This window comes from Urocampus carinirostris, chromosome 11, assembly GCF_059441175.1.
Source record: "Urocampus carinirostris isolate Australia breed hairy pipefish chromosome 11, RoL_Ucar_1.0, whole genome shotgun sequence".
Taxonomy (NCBI): domain Eukaryota; kingdom Metazoa; phylum Chordata; class Actinopteri; order Syngnathiformes; family Syngnathidae; genus Urocampus; species Urocampus carinirostris.
The window spans coordinates 24,081,189-24,095,494 of record NC_142359.1 but is presented as its reverse complement, the minus strand read 5'-3'; the positions used below and the strand labels follow the sequence as shown (position 1 = coordinate 24,095,494).

Below are 14,306 nucleotides of genomic sequence, written 5' to 3'. Positions count from 1 at the left end.
ACCTGTCAAGCTCCAGGGCTCCATGCCCTTACAAACTGTCGTATTTTCCCTTACAAAATACAAAAAAATCGTACACCATATTTTTTTTCCAAACGGGTTTATTTATGCAGTTTAACAAGTTATCTTGTACATGTGTTTCGTTATATGATATATATTGTTAGTTAACATTTTCTTGTTACTAAGTTGCTCGACATGAATTAGGTTTATTATAAAAAAAAAGTTCAAAAATGAAGTAGCTTGGACGTTCACTGCAGAAGGAAAAAAATCATGCAAATATAATTAAGTAGAATAATACATCAAATTATGAATTTATTTTCTGCATTAAATCATTGCTGTTAATGTACTGATTCAAGGGATAACCACAAACCTGTCTTTTTTATTTTCTCCTTTATACTTTTTTTCCTAACTTCTTTATACAACATAATAATTTGTAAAATAATGCATCAAAGCAAGTGAGCCGTTTGAGAGCTGGCTCTCTTTCATGAGTTGAGTCGAAAAAGCCGGTTCTCTAAAAAGAGACGGACTTCCTTTCACTACACAACTACCACGGAATGATGCATGATGGGAAATCCCCAGGCGGCAGACGCATGCGCACAATAGCATCAAACCGCTCGCTTCGTTTGCAACGGAAAAAAAAAAAACGATACAGAGATAGAGGCTACCGCGGCGAACTGGTTTGACTTGATTGATTTGCCGTTTCGTGATAGTCGGTGTTTACCGGATGGTACCCATAATTGACAAATTTGCGTTTTTCCCTACAGATTTTCTTGTACGTCATACTCGTCTTAAAATGCATAAAAAATGTAATTTGTACGGCAAAAACGTACAGGTTGACAGGTATGCTAGCAGTTATTCTCGCTAACGCTTACACAAATTATCTGTTTTTATTCAACACAGTCCGTCTTGCTGTGAGTAAATAGGCGCGACATTCTTTTTGCAATCATTAATAATTGGCTGAAGTTGACAGGTATGTACTCCTGTCTAAACATTTCCTCCGTTTTCTTTTATTGAAAATTGTCAAGGGAACATTTTTGGGGAATTTAAAAGAACACGCTTTTTGTTAGACCGCCCTTTTTATTGTAGATTTCCAATATCATCGCAGTATTTAACGTAATCTCTCTTGCTGTGCTTAAGTAGGTGTTGCATTGTGTTTGTAAGGTGGATTTTCAATCCTTAAGGGGAGCGGTTGGCTGAGGGTTTAAGAGGTTTGTTATTTTTACCTCACAAAATTTGAATATTGTCGTCAACGTGTTTATTTTCCGCCATGCAATGATAAAAATGTCAACCATTTTGGATTATTGACACACTCTCCTTTTCCCTTTCTCTGAGTCTCTTTGAGTATTTATCCCCGGCGATCATGTTTGAGTGTCCGTCCACCCGAGAAACGACAAGGACTTTCATGATGACCATCTTTCACAGGTCAAGTAGGTTACCCTCTGTGTGAAAAATGCTCAAAAATGCTGACACAGCACTTTTGGTTTTGTTGACTCAGCATTTTTCCAGCAAAAAAAAAGAGAGAAAGACAATGACTAAACAGCTGCTTTTCAACTTCCACTCTCTCGTTTTATTTTGTTCAAACCTTGGATTTGATATGGTCTGCAGGACCGGACCCAAGCGCATACACAGACGTCAAATCAGGATATTAAGGGGAGTGGTATTAAAAATAAGGCGCTCCGAAGAGGAAGGTAATATAATAAAATAACAGTCCATTTTAAAAACGAGGGTGGTAATAAGCATTACATACAACTCCAGGCAAATCTAGAATTTCTTGGACAGGTATTCCATCAGACGATCCGACACTGAACGTCTGTCACAGTTGCTTTTTTGTACTACAGTCTCAATGAGAACATGGCGTGCCCAATAGGTAATCAGTACCGTGGCGCCCTCTGGCTGATGTTTGTGAGCTGGAACCTCACAGGATTCTTTACATATTGCTGTAACCCATCGATCCATTTTCTGCACTGCTTATCCTCAGTAGGGTTGCGGGGGTGCTGGAGCCCATCCCAGCTATCTTTAGGGTAGTGAACAGGGGACATCCTGAATTGGTTGCCAGCCAGTCACACAGAGTCATTTGACATGAATGTTTTTGGAATGTGGGAGGAAACCGGAGTGCACGGCGGCAACCCAAGCAGACACGGGCAGAACATGCAAACTCCACACACTGCAATAATAGATAGATAGATAGATAGATAGATAGATAGATAGATAGATAGATAGATAGATAGATAGATAGATAGATAGATAGATAGATAGATAGATAGATAGATAGATAGATAGATAGATAGATAGATAGATAGATAGATAGATAGATAGATAGATAGATAGATAGATAGATGGATAGATAGATAGACGGATAGATAGATACCTCCTATCTAGGACCTCCATTTCTTCCTTCTTCTCTTCCTGAATATTACTTTCGTCGTGTCTCCATTTTACTTTGATTCGTCTCTCCCTTGTTTTTTCTTTTGGCTGCAGTTGTCTGGTCTGTCCGCACGATGGCAATACTTCCTCACGATCGCCCTTCTTTCGACTGGTTGTGTAACAAAACATCTTTCCATTTTTCAAAAAGTGAAAAAGAAAAACGACACGAAATTGGATTCTGAAAAGGAAAGTCGATTCCAAGATGACTTCCTCCATTCAAGTGAAATATTTGAATTCTTATTATTCTTATTATATTATTATTCTTCATCTCATCTCATCTCATTAGCTGCACCGCTTATCCTCAGTAGGGTCGCGGGGGCGCTGGAGCCCATCCCAGCAATCATCGGGAAGTGGGCAGGGGACACCCTGAACTGGTTCTTATTAAAAACGAAATGTCATCATCATTTCGGTCAAACCTGACTGACAGTATTATTCGTTTTTTGTCTTTCCATTAGGTCTATTTCTCTCTCTCTCTCTCTCTCTCTCTCTCTCTCTCTCTCTCTCTCTCTCTCTCTCTCTCTCTCTCTCTCTCTCTCTCTCTCTCTCTCGCTCACTCTCTCTCTTTCTCTCTTTCTTTCTATTTGTCTTTTTTTCCCTCTTTCTCCCTTTCACCTCTCTTTCATCTCTCTCTCCTTCCTCTCTCTCACTCTTAATATTTCTCTATCTCTGTCTCCTCCCTATTTCAATCTCTTTCTCCTCTTTCTCTTCCACTCCCCCTTTTCTCTCTCTCTCTTTCTGCCCTCTCAATTCTTTCTCTTTCCTCACTCCCTCTATTCCTCTCTGACTCTTTCCTCTTTCTCTCTTTCTCTCTCTTTCTCTCTCTTTCTCTCTCTTTCTCTCTCTTTCTCTCTCTCTCTCTTTCTCTCTCTCTCTTCTTCTCTCTCTTCCTCTCTCTCAACTCTCTGTCTCTCTCTCTCCCTCTATCTTTCTCTTTCTCTTCCTCTCTCTCTCTCTATCTCTCTCTCTCTTTCACTCTCTCCCTCCCTCCTCTTGTTTTCCTTTTGTGCTCTCCTTTTCTCTTCTTTTTCTCTTTCAATCACATTCTTTCTCACAGTCTTTGTCTCTCTTATCGTTCTCTCTCTCTTACCCCTGTCTCTCACTCTCTTGCTTCCTGCCTCCATTTTCTCCATCCCTCTCATTTTTCCCCTCTAATTCTCCTCTCCTTCTCTTTTGCTCTTTCCGAACGCTCTCTCTTTTCTCTCTCGCTTTCTCTACCCCTCAATCTCTCTGTTTTTACCTGTATGAAATTCTCTCACTCTATCCCTCTTTTATCCCCCCCCCTCTCTCCCTCTGACCCTCTGTGTCTCTCTGGCTTTTTCCATCTGTATTTGTCTTTGTCTCTTATTCCCTTTCCTCCTAGCGACTAATGGAGTGAAGGGAGCTCCTCCTCCAACCTCAAATACAGTTATTCCAGGACATCAAAGTTTTGGGGGGATTATCTTCTCTCTCTCTCTCTCTCTCTCTCTTGTGCCTGTGTGTTTCCCAAACCACAACCTGAGGGCCGGTTGTGGTCCACCGAGGGTTCTGTAGCGGCCCGTACTAATGATGCATCTCAATTAATTGATGACATATCGTTGCAAATGGATTTTGGTGAGCTACGTGAGAGCGATTGCGTAAGACTCATTTGAGGATGATGAAACTCTTGCACACATTCATTCATTCATTCATTCATGTAAGACCAGCTCTTTCTTCATTTCTGTTTTATTTTCGTTTTTGTTGATGCGTCTATTCAGCTTACTATCTCTCACCCGTATGTTCTCTTCTCAAGCTTTTCCCTTTTTCTTTCACTTCCTCTTTTCATTTCCTTTTCACTTTTTCTTTTTCTCTCCATCCTTCCTACCTTCTTTCTTCTTCTCTTTTCTCTTGCTCTATTTTCTTTCTCCCTCTTTTCACTCTCTCCTTCTCTTTCTCTTTTCTCTCTCTGTTTTATTTTTTATTTTCTCTCTCTCTTTATTTTTCCCCCTTTTTCTTTTCTTAGTCTCGCTGTTTCATTTCTTGTGCTCTCTTCTCTCTCCCTCTTTTATGTTGCACTCTTCTCTCTCTCTTCTTTCTCTCAGACATCGTTCTCTTTCTTTCACTCTATTTGTCCTCTCACTGTCTTCTTCTCCCTCCTATTTACTTTTTCTTTTCTCTCTCTCTTTATTTTTCTTTCTTTAATTTCATTTCTTGCTGCCTCTTTCTCTTTTTTCGCTCTTAGTCCCTCAAGCTCTCTCATTTTTAGCTCTTTTACACTTTCTCTTTTCTCTCTCCCTCTCTCATGTTCTCTCTATCTCTTCACCCCACCACTCTTTTTTCTGTAAACAACTTTTTCTTGGAAATTCCTAATCTATATGCTACAGAAAAGACACAGAAAAAAGACAGATTTAGTAAACACACCGACATTGATTTTATTCAGTTTCAATTTTACATTCCACATTAGAACATTTCCTCTTTTTTTTCTTTTTTTTCTTCAATGTTCACTCAACAGTCACGTCACTGATGGATGGAAAAAAATGGAGTCCGACCACAATGGAAGTTGCAGTATCGCCTTTTTCTTGCAGAAACCACATCTTTGATTTTCCTTTGTGCTTTTTAATCAGCAAGAGTTCTTTCTCATTGTGCAAAGATTGTATATTTACTTTGATGCGAAAATCGGTCATGAATGGTCATAAAGACCATTCATGTGCTTTTGTATGTCCTTATTTTTTTTCTATCGATTTTTAAAAATATATTTCTATTTACTTTACCAAGAAAAAAATCACTCATAACTTTGTCTTCATATGAGAACAGACCAGAGCAGGCGTGTCACACTTGTTTGCTCTGGTACATGATGGAAAAATAACTCTCACGGGCCAGACTAGTAGATTTAAGAGAAATGAAGAAAGAAGGGGGCAGAGAGGAAGAGAGAATGAGAGAGAGAGGGAGAGAGAAAAAGGGAGAGAGAGAGAGAGAGAGAAATACAGAAAGGAATACAAAGAAAATAATAGAGGGAATTAAACAAAGAAAGGAGAGGAGAGAGAGAGAAAGAGAGAGAGAGAGAAAGAGAGAAATACAGAAAGGAATAGAAACAAAATAAAAGAGATATTTAAAAAACAAAGGAGAGGAGAGAGAGAGAGAAATACAGAAAGTAATAGAAACAAAATAATAGGGAGAATTAAAAAAAGAAAGGAGAAGAGAGAAAGAGAGAGAGAAATACAGAAAGGAATAGAAAGAAAATAATAGGGAGAATTAAAAAAAGAAAGGAGAAGAGAGAAAGAGAGAGAGAAATACAGAAAGGAATAGAAAGAAAATAATAGAGAGAATTTAAAAACAAAAGGAGAGGAGAGAGAGGGATACAGAAAGGAATACAAATAAAATATTAGAATTGATTTAAAAAAGAAAGGAGACGAGAGAGAGAAAAATACAGATAAGAATAGAAAGAAAATAATAGAGAGAAAATAAAAAGAAAGGAGAGGAGAGAAAGAGGGAGAGAAGAGAAAGAGAGAGGAGAAAGAGGGTAAAAGAAAAAGAAAGCTAGAATGAAATATCAAGTGGACATATTTGAAACTACAGCTCATTTTTCCCTGCGCTTGTCTGGCAGGCCATATTAAAACCCTCAGTGGGCCTTATCCGGCCCGAGGGCTGCATATTTATCTCTCTCCCAACTGAAAAAAGAGAGAATAAAAAGGCAACAGCCCTCACACGGGGACTGATTCAAATTTGATCCTAACCCTAATCCATTTGTGTGCTTATTTCGTATTTTCTTTCACCACAACATTTGTAAATATTAATTCAATGAATGGGTGACGTCTGACTCACTTTGCGTGTCTTCCAGAAACAAAAGAAATGTTCAACGTGCTTTTTGTACCTCTAAAAGTTCGTTTGTTTTTTTAATCAGAAAAAAAAAATACTCAAATACGCTTACTCCATACGTCTACTCGCCAAGACTGGCGAGTAGATGTCATAACTGTCCTTTTCTCGTCCAATGAAAACTAAAACCATGTAGAAAATGCTAAATGCTAGCATGACGCTATCTATGTACCTTGAAAGAGGGAGCGGGGCGGTTCAAGAGATGACACCTCTCGCTTGAATATTCTGTACAGTATAACCCAAAACACTTAGGTCCATGAATCTGGTTCCATTTGTTGTTCTCATAGGTCCCGAGAAACCGAATCCGGGAGAAACCGGCAAAAGTTTCTAGCGTTCCAAATTCCCGTAAATGTCCTTTAGAACCGGTTCCACAATTCTGAAACACGTACAACTCCGTTTTTTCTTATAGTCCGTTCCGTTCGGTTTTACCTCAAAAGTCCAGGCAAACCAAATCCAGGAGAAACTACTGACATTGTTTTCATCCTTTGCTCCGTCAGAATCTGAAGTCCCATAGTTGTCCTTTGGAACCGGTTCCACATAGATGAAACATATAGAACTCTGTTTTTTTTTCTGGTAGGGGGGGTTGTTAAATCTGTTTTTTCCTTCAAGGTCAAGGAAAACCAGATCAGGAAGAAACCACCACGTTTTGTCCGTAGTTCCCTCTTCAAAGTCCAGGAAATGTCTTTTAGCACCGTGGTCCCACAACAACAAAACACAAAGAACTTTATAAGTCGTAAGTTTTTTTCTCCCCTGTTTCTTTTTTTAGGACTTTGTGGCAGGGGTCGTTTTTTTCCAGTGTCAATTACGGTGGGGACTTTTTGGGTGGGGTAGGGTCATTTTTTCTTGGGTCAGCCAGGACGAGCAAGAATGGGGACTTTATGGACCCCCATTTTATTTCTATGACGGTCTTGGTCGCAGACTTATTTGTGACAAGGCTGATGTTTTTCCCCGAGTCAATCAGGGTGGATTTGAAATCAAGACTTTTTCAGACTTTTTAAATGCCTTTTCAATCCAATTCCTGTCCACAAAAAGAGACCCGCAATTGAAAACAAACAAAACAACATAAATATTTAAACATAAGATATTTTAATGCCAATTTAGGCCTTATTTCTAGAGTAATGAATACAATGCCTTTTAAGACATTTCAAGGATCCGCGGTGTTAGGAATAAAATATATTAAAAATGTATCGTTTACCAAATGGTTCGAATTAGTTACCTGACTCCATTTACCAAACATAACCTTCATTCACCTAACAATGCATACTCCTTTCTTTTTGTGAAAAGACGGACAAGAGACCGGCATTTCCACACAGGGGTAGATTTAATTTCTTGGATAATAAACTAAGTGAATTCCATCGAATTAGCCGAATTATTGTCGCTCGAGTCTTAGTCAAGCCTTTTCTCTTGATTGTCCCTCTCGTTCTCCGATCTTCTGAATTTCTTCTCTCGACCCACGTCTCTCTCCCAAGCTGGAGTGTCGGCTCCTCCCATGGGCGGGCCAGAAAATCCCCATGTGGGCTCCACCTCGTCGCCTCGGTGTCTGGACCCCTGCGTCACAAAGGCCCCTCTTGCGCCGGGAAGCGCTGATTATCATATCAGCCCTTTGTCCCAGTTCCTGCTATTTTCTGTAAACATCATTCTTCACAAGGTTGCATTGACCTCGCCCCACAGCTCAGCCAGTGAATATCTTCTGCATTTAAATGTAATTTGTATTTGATCGTATAAAATCCCTTATAGTCAAATATATAAAATCCTTCAGCGGGAACTCTGTTGGGGATCCTTTTTCCTGCCTTCAATCTGGGAGGGCGAGGGTATTTTGGGTGGTTTTGGGGGTGTTTTCTTCTGTGTCCTTTTTCTTTGGACGGCGGGGGATTTTTTTCCCCCTGTCTCAATCTGGGCAGGAGAGGGTGGGGCTTGAGGAATTTCATCTTGCATCGGTCTGGGTAGGGGACTTATTTGTGCAGGGCTCATTTTTTTCCAGAGTCAGTCAGGGCGAACAAGGCTGGAGACTTCTTTGGTAAAGTGTCATTTTTTTCCTGCCTTTAATCTGGGAGGGTGGGAGTGGGCTTGGGAAGTTTTGGTGGGGTGGTGGTGTATTTTTTCTTGTGTCTCTCTGGGCACGTGAGCCTGGGGTGGGAACTTTTTCGAGGGGGACGGTTCTTTTATTCTTGCATCGGTCTGGGGTGGGGATTTATTTGTGACAGGGCTCATTTTTTCCATCGTCCTGAAGGATTTTATACATTTTACGATAAAGGATTTTATACAAGTTACATTTATTAAATGCAATGAAGATTTTTTTCACAGAGAAGGCTTAAGTTCAATGACAGGTCACACATTTCCGAATGCGAATGTTTTTTTTAGTTCTGTTGATAACAGAATTCTGACGCAGATGGCTGGCGAAGTTTGGAGAACAAAGCCCTGATGATGTGGAAACGCGCGGGGATGTTTGGACCGGTCCAGACATCGAGGGGGCGGCGTGGAGCCCACATGGGCGTTCCTGGCCCGCCCCATGGGAGGAGCCGACACACCAGCTTGGGAGAAAGGCGTGGGCAGAGGGAGAACTTCAGAAGATCGAGGGAAAATCGGGAGAGGCTCGACGAAGAGCGACATTAATTCGGCTAATTCCATGGAATTCACTTAGTTTATTATTTAAGAAATTAAATCTGCCCCTGTGTGGAAATGCCGGTCTCTTGTTCATTTTCCCATAAAGAAACGGGGATGCATTGTTAGGCAAATGTAAGTTGTGATTGGGGGGGGTCGTCATTTTTTCCTGTCACTAGAAAATCGATCCAGCGCATAAGAATCAAGGCTGGAAATTGAGTATTCATTAGCAAATTTTGGCTAAAATGCACACAGGTCCCCTTGGCAGTGTGTTTTAAACGCAGTATTTTAAAGTCAATGTCAGCATGAAATTGAGTAAGGTAAAGTTAGTCTGCATGTGAGCTTGAGTTCTTGTGTCAGAAAGGCAGCGAGGGGCGTTATTCTTTATAACTATGACATTAAAATATAAAGAGACAAGTGTGTTTTACTGTAAAAATCGCCCGCACGATTAGACTCAACGTTGCCACGATAGTTTCTGTCCAATTTTAGAGAAGCGGCTCTTTCGCCTCGGATCACTAAAAAGGACCGGATCTTTTGTCTCCCAAACGGCTCATTAGATCTTTTTTGTTGCTTTAATCCACATATTACCAATTACTTTGAAACACCAGGCATTAAATGATTTTAAAAAGAGGGGAAATAAAGCAGAAAAGACCAAAATGAAAACGAGGTTAAAAGCTAGGAGAAAAAAGAAACAAAAAGAGAAGAAAAACAGCAAAAGGGAAAAGAGAGAGAAAAAAGCAGGAAAAATATAAGAAAAAAAAGAAAAACCAAGAAAATAAGTAAAAACATCAAAAAATAAAAATGAAATAAATAAAAAAAGAAAAGAAAAATAGAGAACAAAAGAAGAAAAAAAAGCAAGAAAAAATAAGTAAAAGACTAGGAAAAAGTTAAAAAAAAAGGAGAAAAAAGGAAAGGAAGAAAATGAGAAAGAGAGACAGCTGTTTGGGGTCCTTTTGATAGGTCTTGTGTATCCATCTATTCATTTTCTGTACCGCTTATTCTCATTAGGGTGGTTGCGGGGGTGCTGGAGCCCATCCCAGCTATCTTCGGGCAGTGGGAAGGGGACACCCTGAACTGGTTGCCAGCCAGTGCCCGGGGTAAATCCACAAAGGCATTAGGAGAACATGCAGACTCCGCATTGGGGGTCTCCGGTGGCTGGAATTAAACCCCCGTTCCCCGCATTGTGGGACTGCATGCTAACCACCCAGCTGTGATCAATCTTGTGTTGCATTCAAATAATTTGCTAATACATCAAGTCAATTTTTTTGGGCAGGGGTCTTTTTTATCCTGCGTCAATGGGGTGAAAAATATTTCAGGGAGGAGTCATTTTTTCGCCCGTTACCCTGGAGGGTAGGGAATTTTGGGTGTTGGGGTTCATTTCTTCTTGGATCTGTCTATGGTGGGGATTCATTTCTGGACTTGGGGGTGGTCGAGAGTGGCGGGTGGGGGTTCTTTAACAGACGGTGCCGTTCTCCTGCCGCGACTTGGGGCAGGCGGACCTGGGCACGGGCTGCACCGAGGGGGCCAGGGTACAGAAGAAGCCGGCGATGAGGGTGAGGCCGAGTCCCCCCCAAGCGCAGAACATGGACCAGCCGTAGCCGTGGCCGATGTCGTCGGGGAGTCCGTACAGGTAGCGAGGGTAGCGCGACAGCTCAAAGTTGATGCCCGCCACGCACGTGCAAAGCGAGATGATGCAGAAAGTACCTGGACCGGAAACAGATAAAAACATGGTCAGAAACATCAACCACGGAATACTTTTCTTTTACATTTTTTGTATCAGATTAATTTTTGAATGAAGTCCACTATGGAAGATGCTTTACCAAGCGCTTGCCCGAATAAAAATAGACATCACGTTAGCCATTAGCCACTAGCTTAGAGAATAGACTCTGTATTAGCCATTAGCTAGCCTGGATAAACCCGATGTCAACCCTTCCTTCCCCCTAGCTTTGAGCATAGACTCCCCGTTAGCCCTTCCTAGCAAGTAGCTTATAGGATAAACTCCATGTTAGCCATTAACCATTAACATGGTAGGTAAACTCATGGTCGGTACCTTGGAGGATAAATTCTATGTTTGCCCTTCTTACCTGCTAGCTTAGAGGATGAACTCCTTTTAGCAATTAGCCACTAGCTTGGAAGATAAACTCAATGTTAGCCCTTCCTAGCTGCTAGCTTGTTGAATAGACTCAACTTTAGCCCTTCCCAGCTTAGAGGACAGACTCCATGTCAGCCATTAGCTGCTAGCATGGAAGATAAATGTGATGTTAGCTGTCCCTTCCTGTTAGCTTGGAGTATTGGCTCCCTGTTAGCCCTTCCCAGCAAGTAGCTTATAGGATAAACTCCATGTTAACATGGCAGGTAAACTCATGGTCGGTACCGTGGATGATAAATTCTATGCTTGCCCTTCTAACCTGCTAGCTTAGAGGATGGACTCCTGTTAGCACTAGCCACTAGCTTGGAAGATAAACTCAATGTTAGCTTTTCCTAGCTGCTAGCTTGTCGAATAGACTCAATTTTAGCCGTAACCAGCAAGTAGCTTAGAGGAAAGACTCCATGTCAGCAATTACCTGCTAGCATGGAAGATAAATGTGATATTAGCTGTGCCTTCCCACTAGCTTGGAGCATTGACTCCCCGTTAGCCCTTCCTAGCAAGTAGCTTATAGGATAAACTCCATGTTAGCCATTAACTATTAACATGGCAGGTAAACTCATGGTCGGTATCTTGGAGAATAAATTCTTTGTTTGCCCTTCTTACCTGCTAGCTTAGAGGATAAACTCCTTTTAGCAATTATCCACTAACTTGGAAGATAAACTCAGTGTTCGCTTTTCCTAGCTGCTAGCTTGTCGAATAGACTCAATTTTAGCCCTTCCCAGCAAGTAGCTTAGAGGACAGACTCCATGTCAGCCATTAGCTGCTAGTATTGTGGAATGAAAGTAGAAACATCTGGAAGGTGCATAACTGACAGGACTTTGGCTGGGTCAGGGCGAATACAACTATTTGCTTAAGTGATAAGAATTTGGCTGGGTCAGGGCAACTCGAATCGAGCACCCGGCTAGAGAAAATCAACACGTCATCGCTGACCAAACACACTATAAATGCCACTGTCGCCCGGACAACTTCGGAACACGACTGAATGTTTGGATGAAATAAACAACGTGTCCCCTCTCAAAAAAATAAATAAATAAATAAATAAATGAAAACAAAATTAAAAAGGGGGGGAGACTAGTGTATTGTTTGATGGTATGTTCAAGTCAATGTTTAAGGTGTCAGAGATTTTGATGCAAAGTTAACAATAAAGTTAAAATTAATCAATTACACCAGGCTGATGCGCTAGCAGCTAAGAATACAATTTGGGTCATTATGTCCATGTTTTCGAAGTACAGCTATGATTTAGCATACTTTACCTTTACTCTGTATTTTTCTTAGATCTTATTTTTACGGTTGTTTTTGTTTACCTGATAGGACGTATGGGAGATAAACTCCCAAGGGGAGGATATATTGTGGAATAAAAGTAGAAACATCTGGAAGGTGCGTAACTGACAGGACTTTGGCTGGGTCAGGGCAACTCCAACCATTTTCATAACTGATAAGAATTTGGACTCCAACTATTTGCTTAACTGATAAGAATTTGGCTGGGTCAGGGCAACTCGAATCGAATGCCCGGCTAGAGAAAAACAACACGTCATCACTGACCGAACATAGTATAAATGCCACTGTCACCCGGACAACTTCGGAACACGACCGAATGTTTGGATGAAATAAACAACGCGTCCCCTCTCATTTCGACTCTCACTGCTCCTTTGTGTATGTTTTGGGGTGGGGCCGATATACATCCTGCTCCGAAACTAGCATAGAAGATAAATGTGATATTAGTTGTCCCTTCCCACTAGCTTGGAGCTTTGACTCCCTTCCCAGCAAAACGCTTAGAGGAGTGACTCCTTGTAAACCTTTAGCCACTAGCCTGGCAAAAAAACTCTTAGTCACTACCTTGGAGGTTAGATTCTATTGTTGCCCTTCCTACCCGCTAGCTTGGAGGATGGCAATTAGCCACTAGATAGGAAGATGAACTCAACATTCACCCTTCCTAACTGCAAGCTTGTAGAATAGACTTAACGTTAGCCCTTCCTAGCAAGTGACTTAGATGATGGACTCCATTATAGTCATTAACTGCTAGCCTGGAAGATAAACTTGATATTAGCTGTTTCTTCCCGCTAGCTTGGAGCATAGACTCTACACTAGCCCTTCCTGGCAAGTAGCTTAGAGGATAAACTCCATGTTAGCCATTAACTATTAACATGGCAGGTAAACTATTATGCTTAACTGATAAGAATTTGGCTGGGTCATTAGCCGCTAACCTGGAAGATAAACTCTTAGCCGTTACCTTGGACAATAGATTCTATGTTTGCCCTTCTTACCTGCTAGCATGGAAGATGGACTCTTGTTAGCAACTAGCCATTAGCTTAGAAGATAAACTCGACGTTAGCCCATCCTAGCTGCTGGCTTGTAAAATAGACTCAACTTTAGCCCTTGCGAGCCAATAGCTTGGAGGATAGAATCCACTCTAGCCATTATCTGCTAGCCTGAAAGATAAACCAGGTTTAACATTTCTGATGCTAGCTTAGAGGATAGACTCAAATTAGCTGCTACCTTGGAAGATAGACTCTATAGTAGGCCTTCTTTGATGCTAGCTTGGAGGAAGTACTACACGTTAGCCACTCCTTGGAGGATATATTTCACATTAGCCTTCTTAGCTGGTAGTCTAGCAAATAAACTCCAGGTTAGCCATTTCAATGCTGCTTGCTTGGTGAATTGACCACACATTGACTTGACTTAAATTATTATCCACTGGCTTGTTGGGACGCCACTTTAGCCATTAACTGTTAGCCTGGACATACACCACATTGGCTGATAGTTGGGAAAATAGATTCTATATTACATGCTAGTTTGGATAGTATGCATGTTAGCCAACAGTTGCAAGCCTGGAAGATGGAATTAGCCTTAGCTGTGAGCTTGCAGGATAGACTTCTTGTTAACCATTAGCCGCTAGCTTTGAGAATAGACTTTATGGTAGCCCTTAGTTGCTAGCTTAAATGGACTCCACTTCAACTATTAGCCACTTGCATGGTTAAAATCCACTTAAGTCACTTAAGTTGCAAACTTGGATGGCCTCTACGTTATCCGCTAGCTTGGAGTCGTTTGGTTGCTCTTAGCTTGTCATTCATACCGAAAGAGGCATGGCTAGGACATTTTTGAGCTGAAACTGGTCTTGTGTCCCTCCCTTTTCACCTTATTTGCACATTCTGGAATTCTGACGTTCTTACCTTGCTACATTTTGCTAGACTAAGGGCTAAGAGTGAGGGGAGGGAGGAGTAATGGGATTAGGCTTTGCTCTTTGCTTCCCTGATTTCTTTTTGCCCAAAAAAATAAACAATGAAATATAATATTTGCAGTCAATTTT

At 41.1% G+C, this 14,306-nt stretch overlaps 1 protein-coding gene across 1 annotated transcript in view; it reads right to left on the bottom strand.

Annotated features, from left to right (window-relative positions):
* Positions 1–8,949: 8,949 nt before the first annotated feature.
* Positions 8,950–14,306, bottom strand: part of tmem178bb (transmembrane protein 178Bb) — a 49,973-nt gene continuing 44,616 nt past the window's right edge. Inside the window, exon 4 of the mRNA XM_088347794.1 lies at positions 8,950–10,554. Within this exon, the coding sequence (XP_088203920.1) occupies positions 10,304–10,554 (251 nt within the window). The 3' untranslated portion in view covers positions 8,950–10,303. The remainder of the gene's footprint in view (positions 10,555–14,306) is intronic.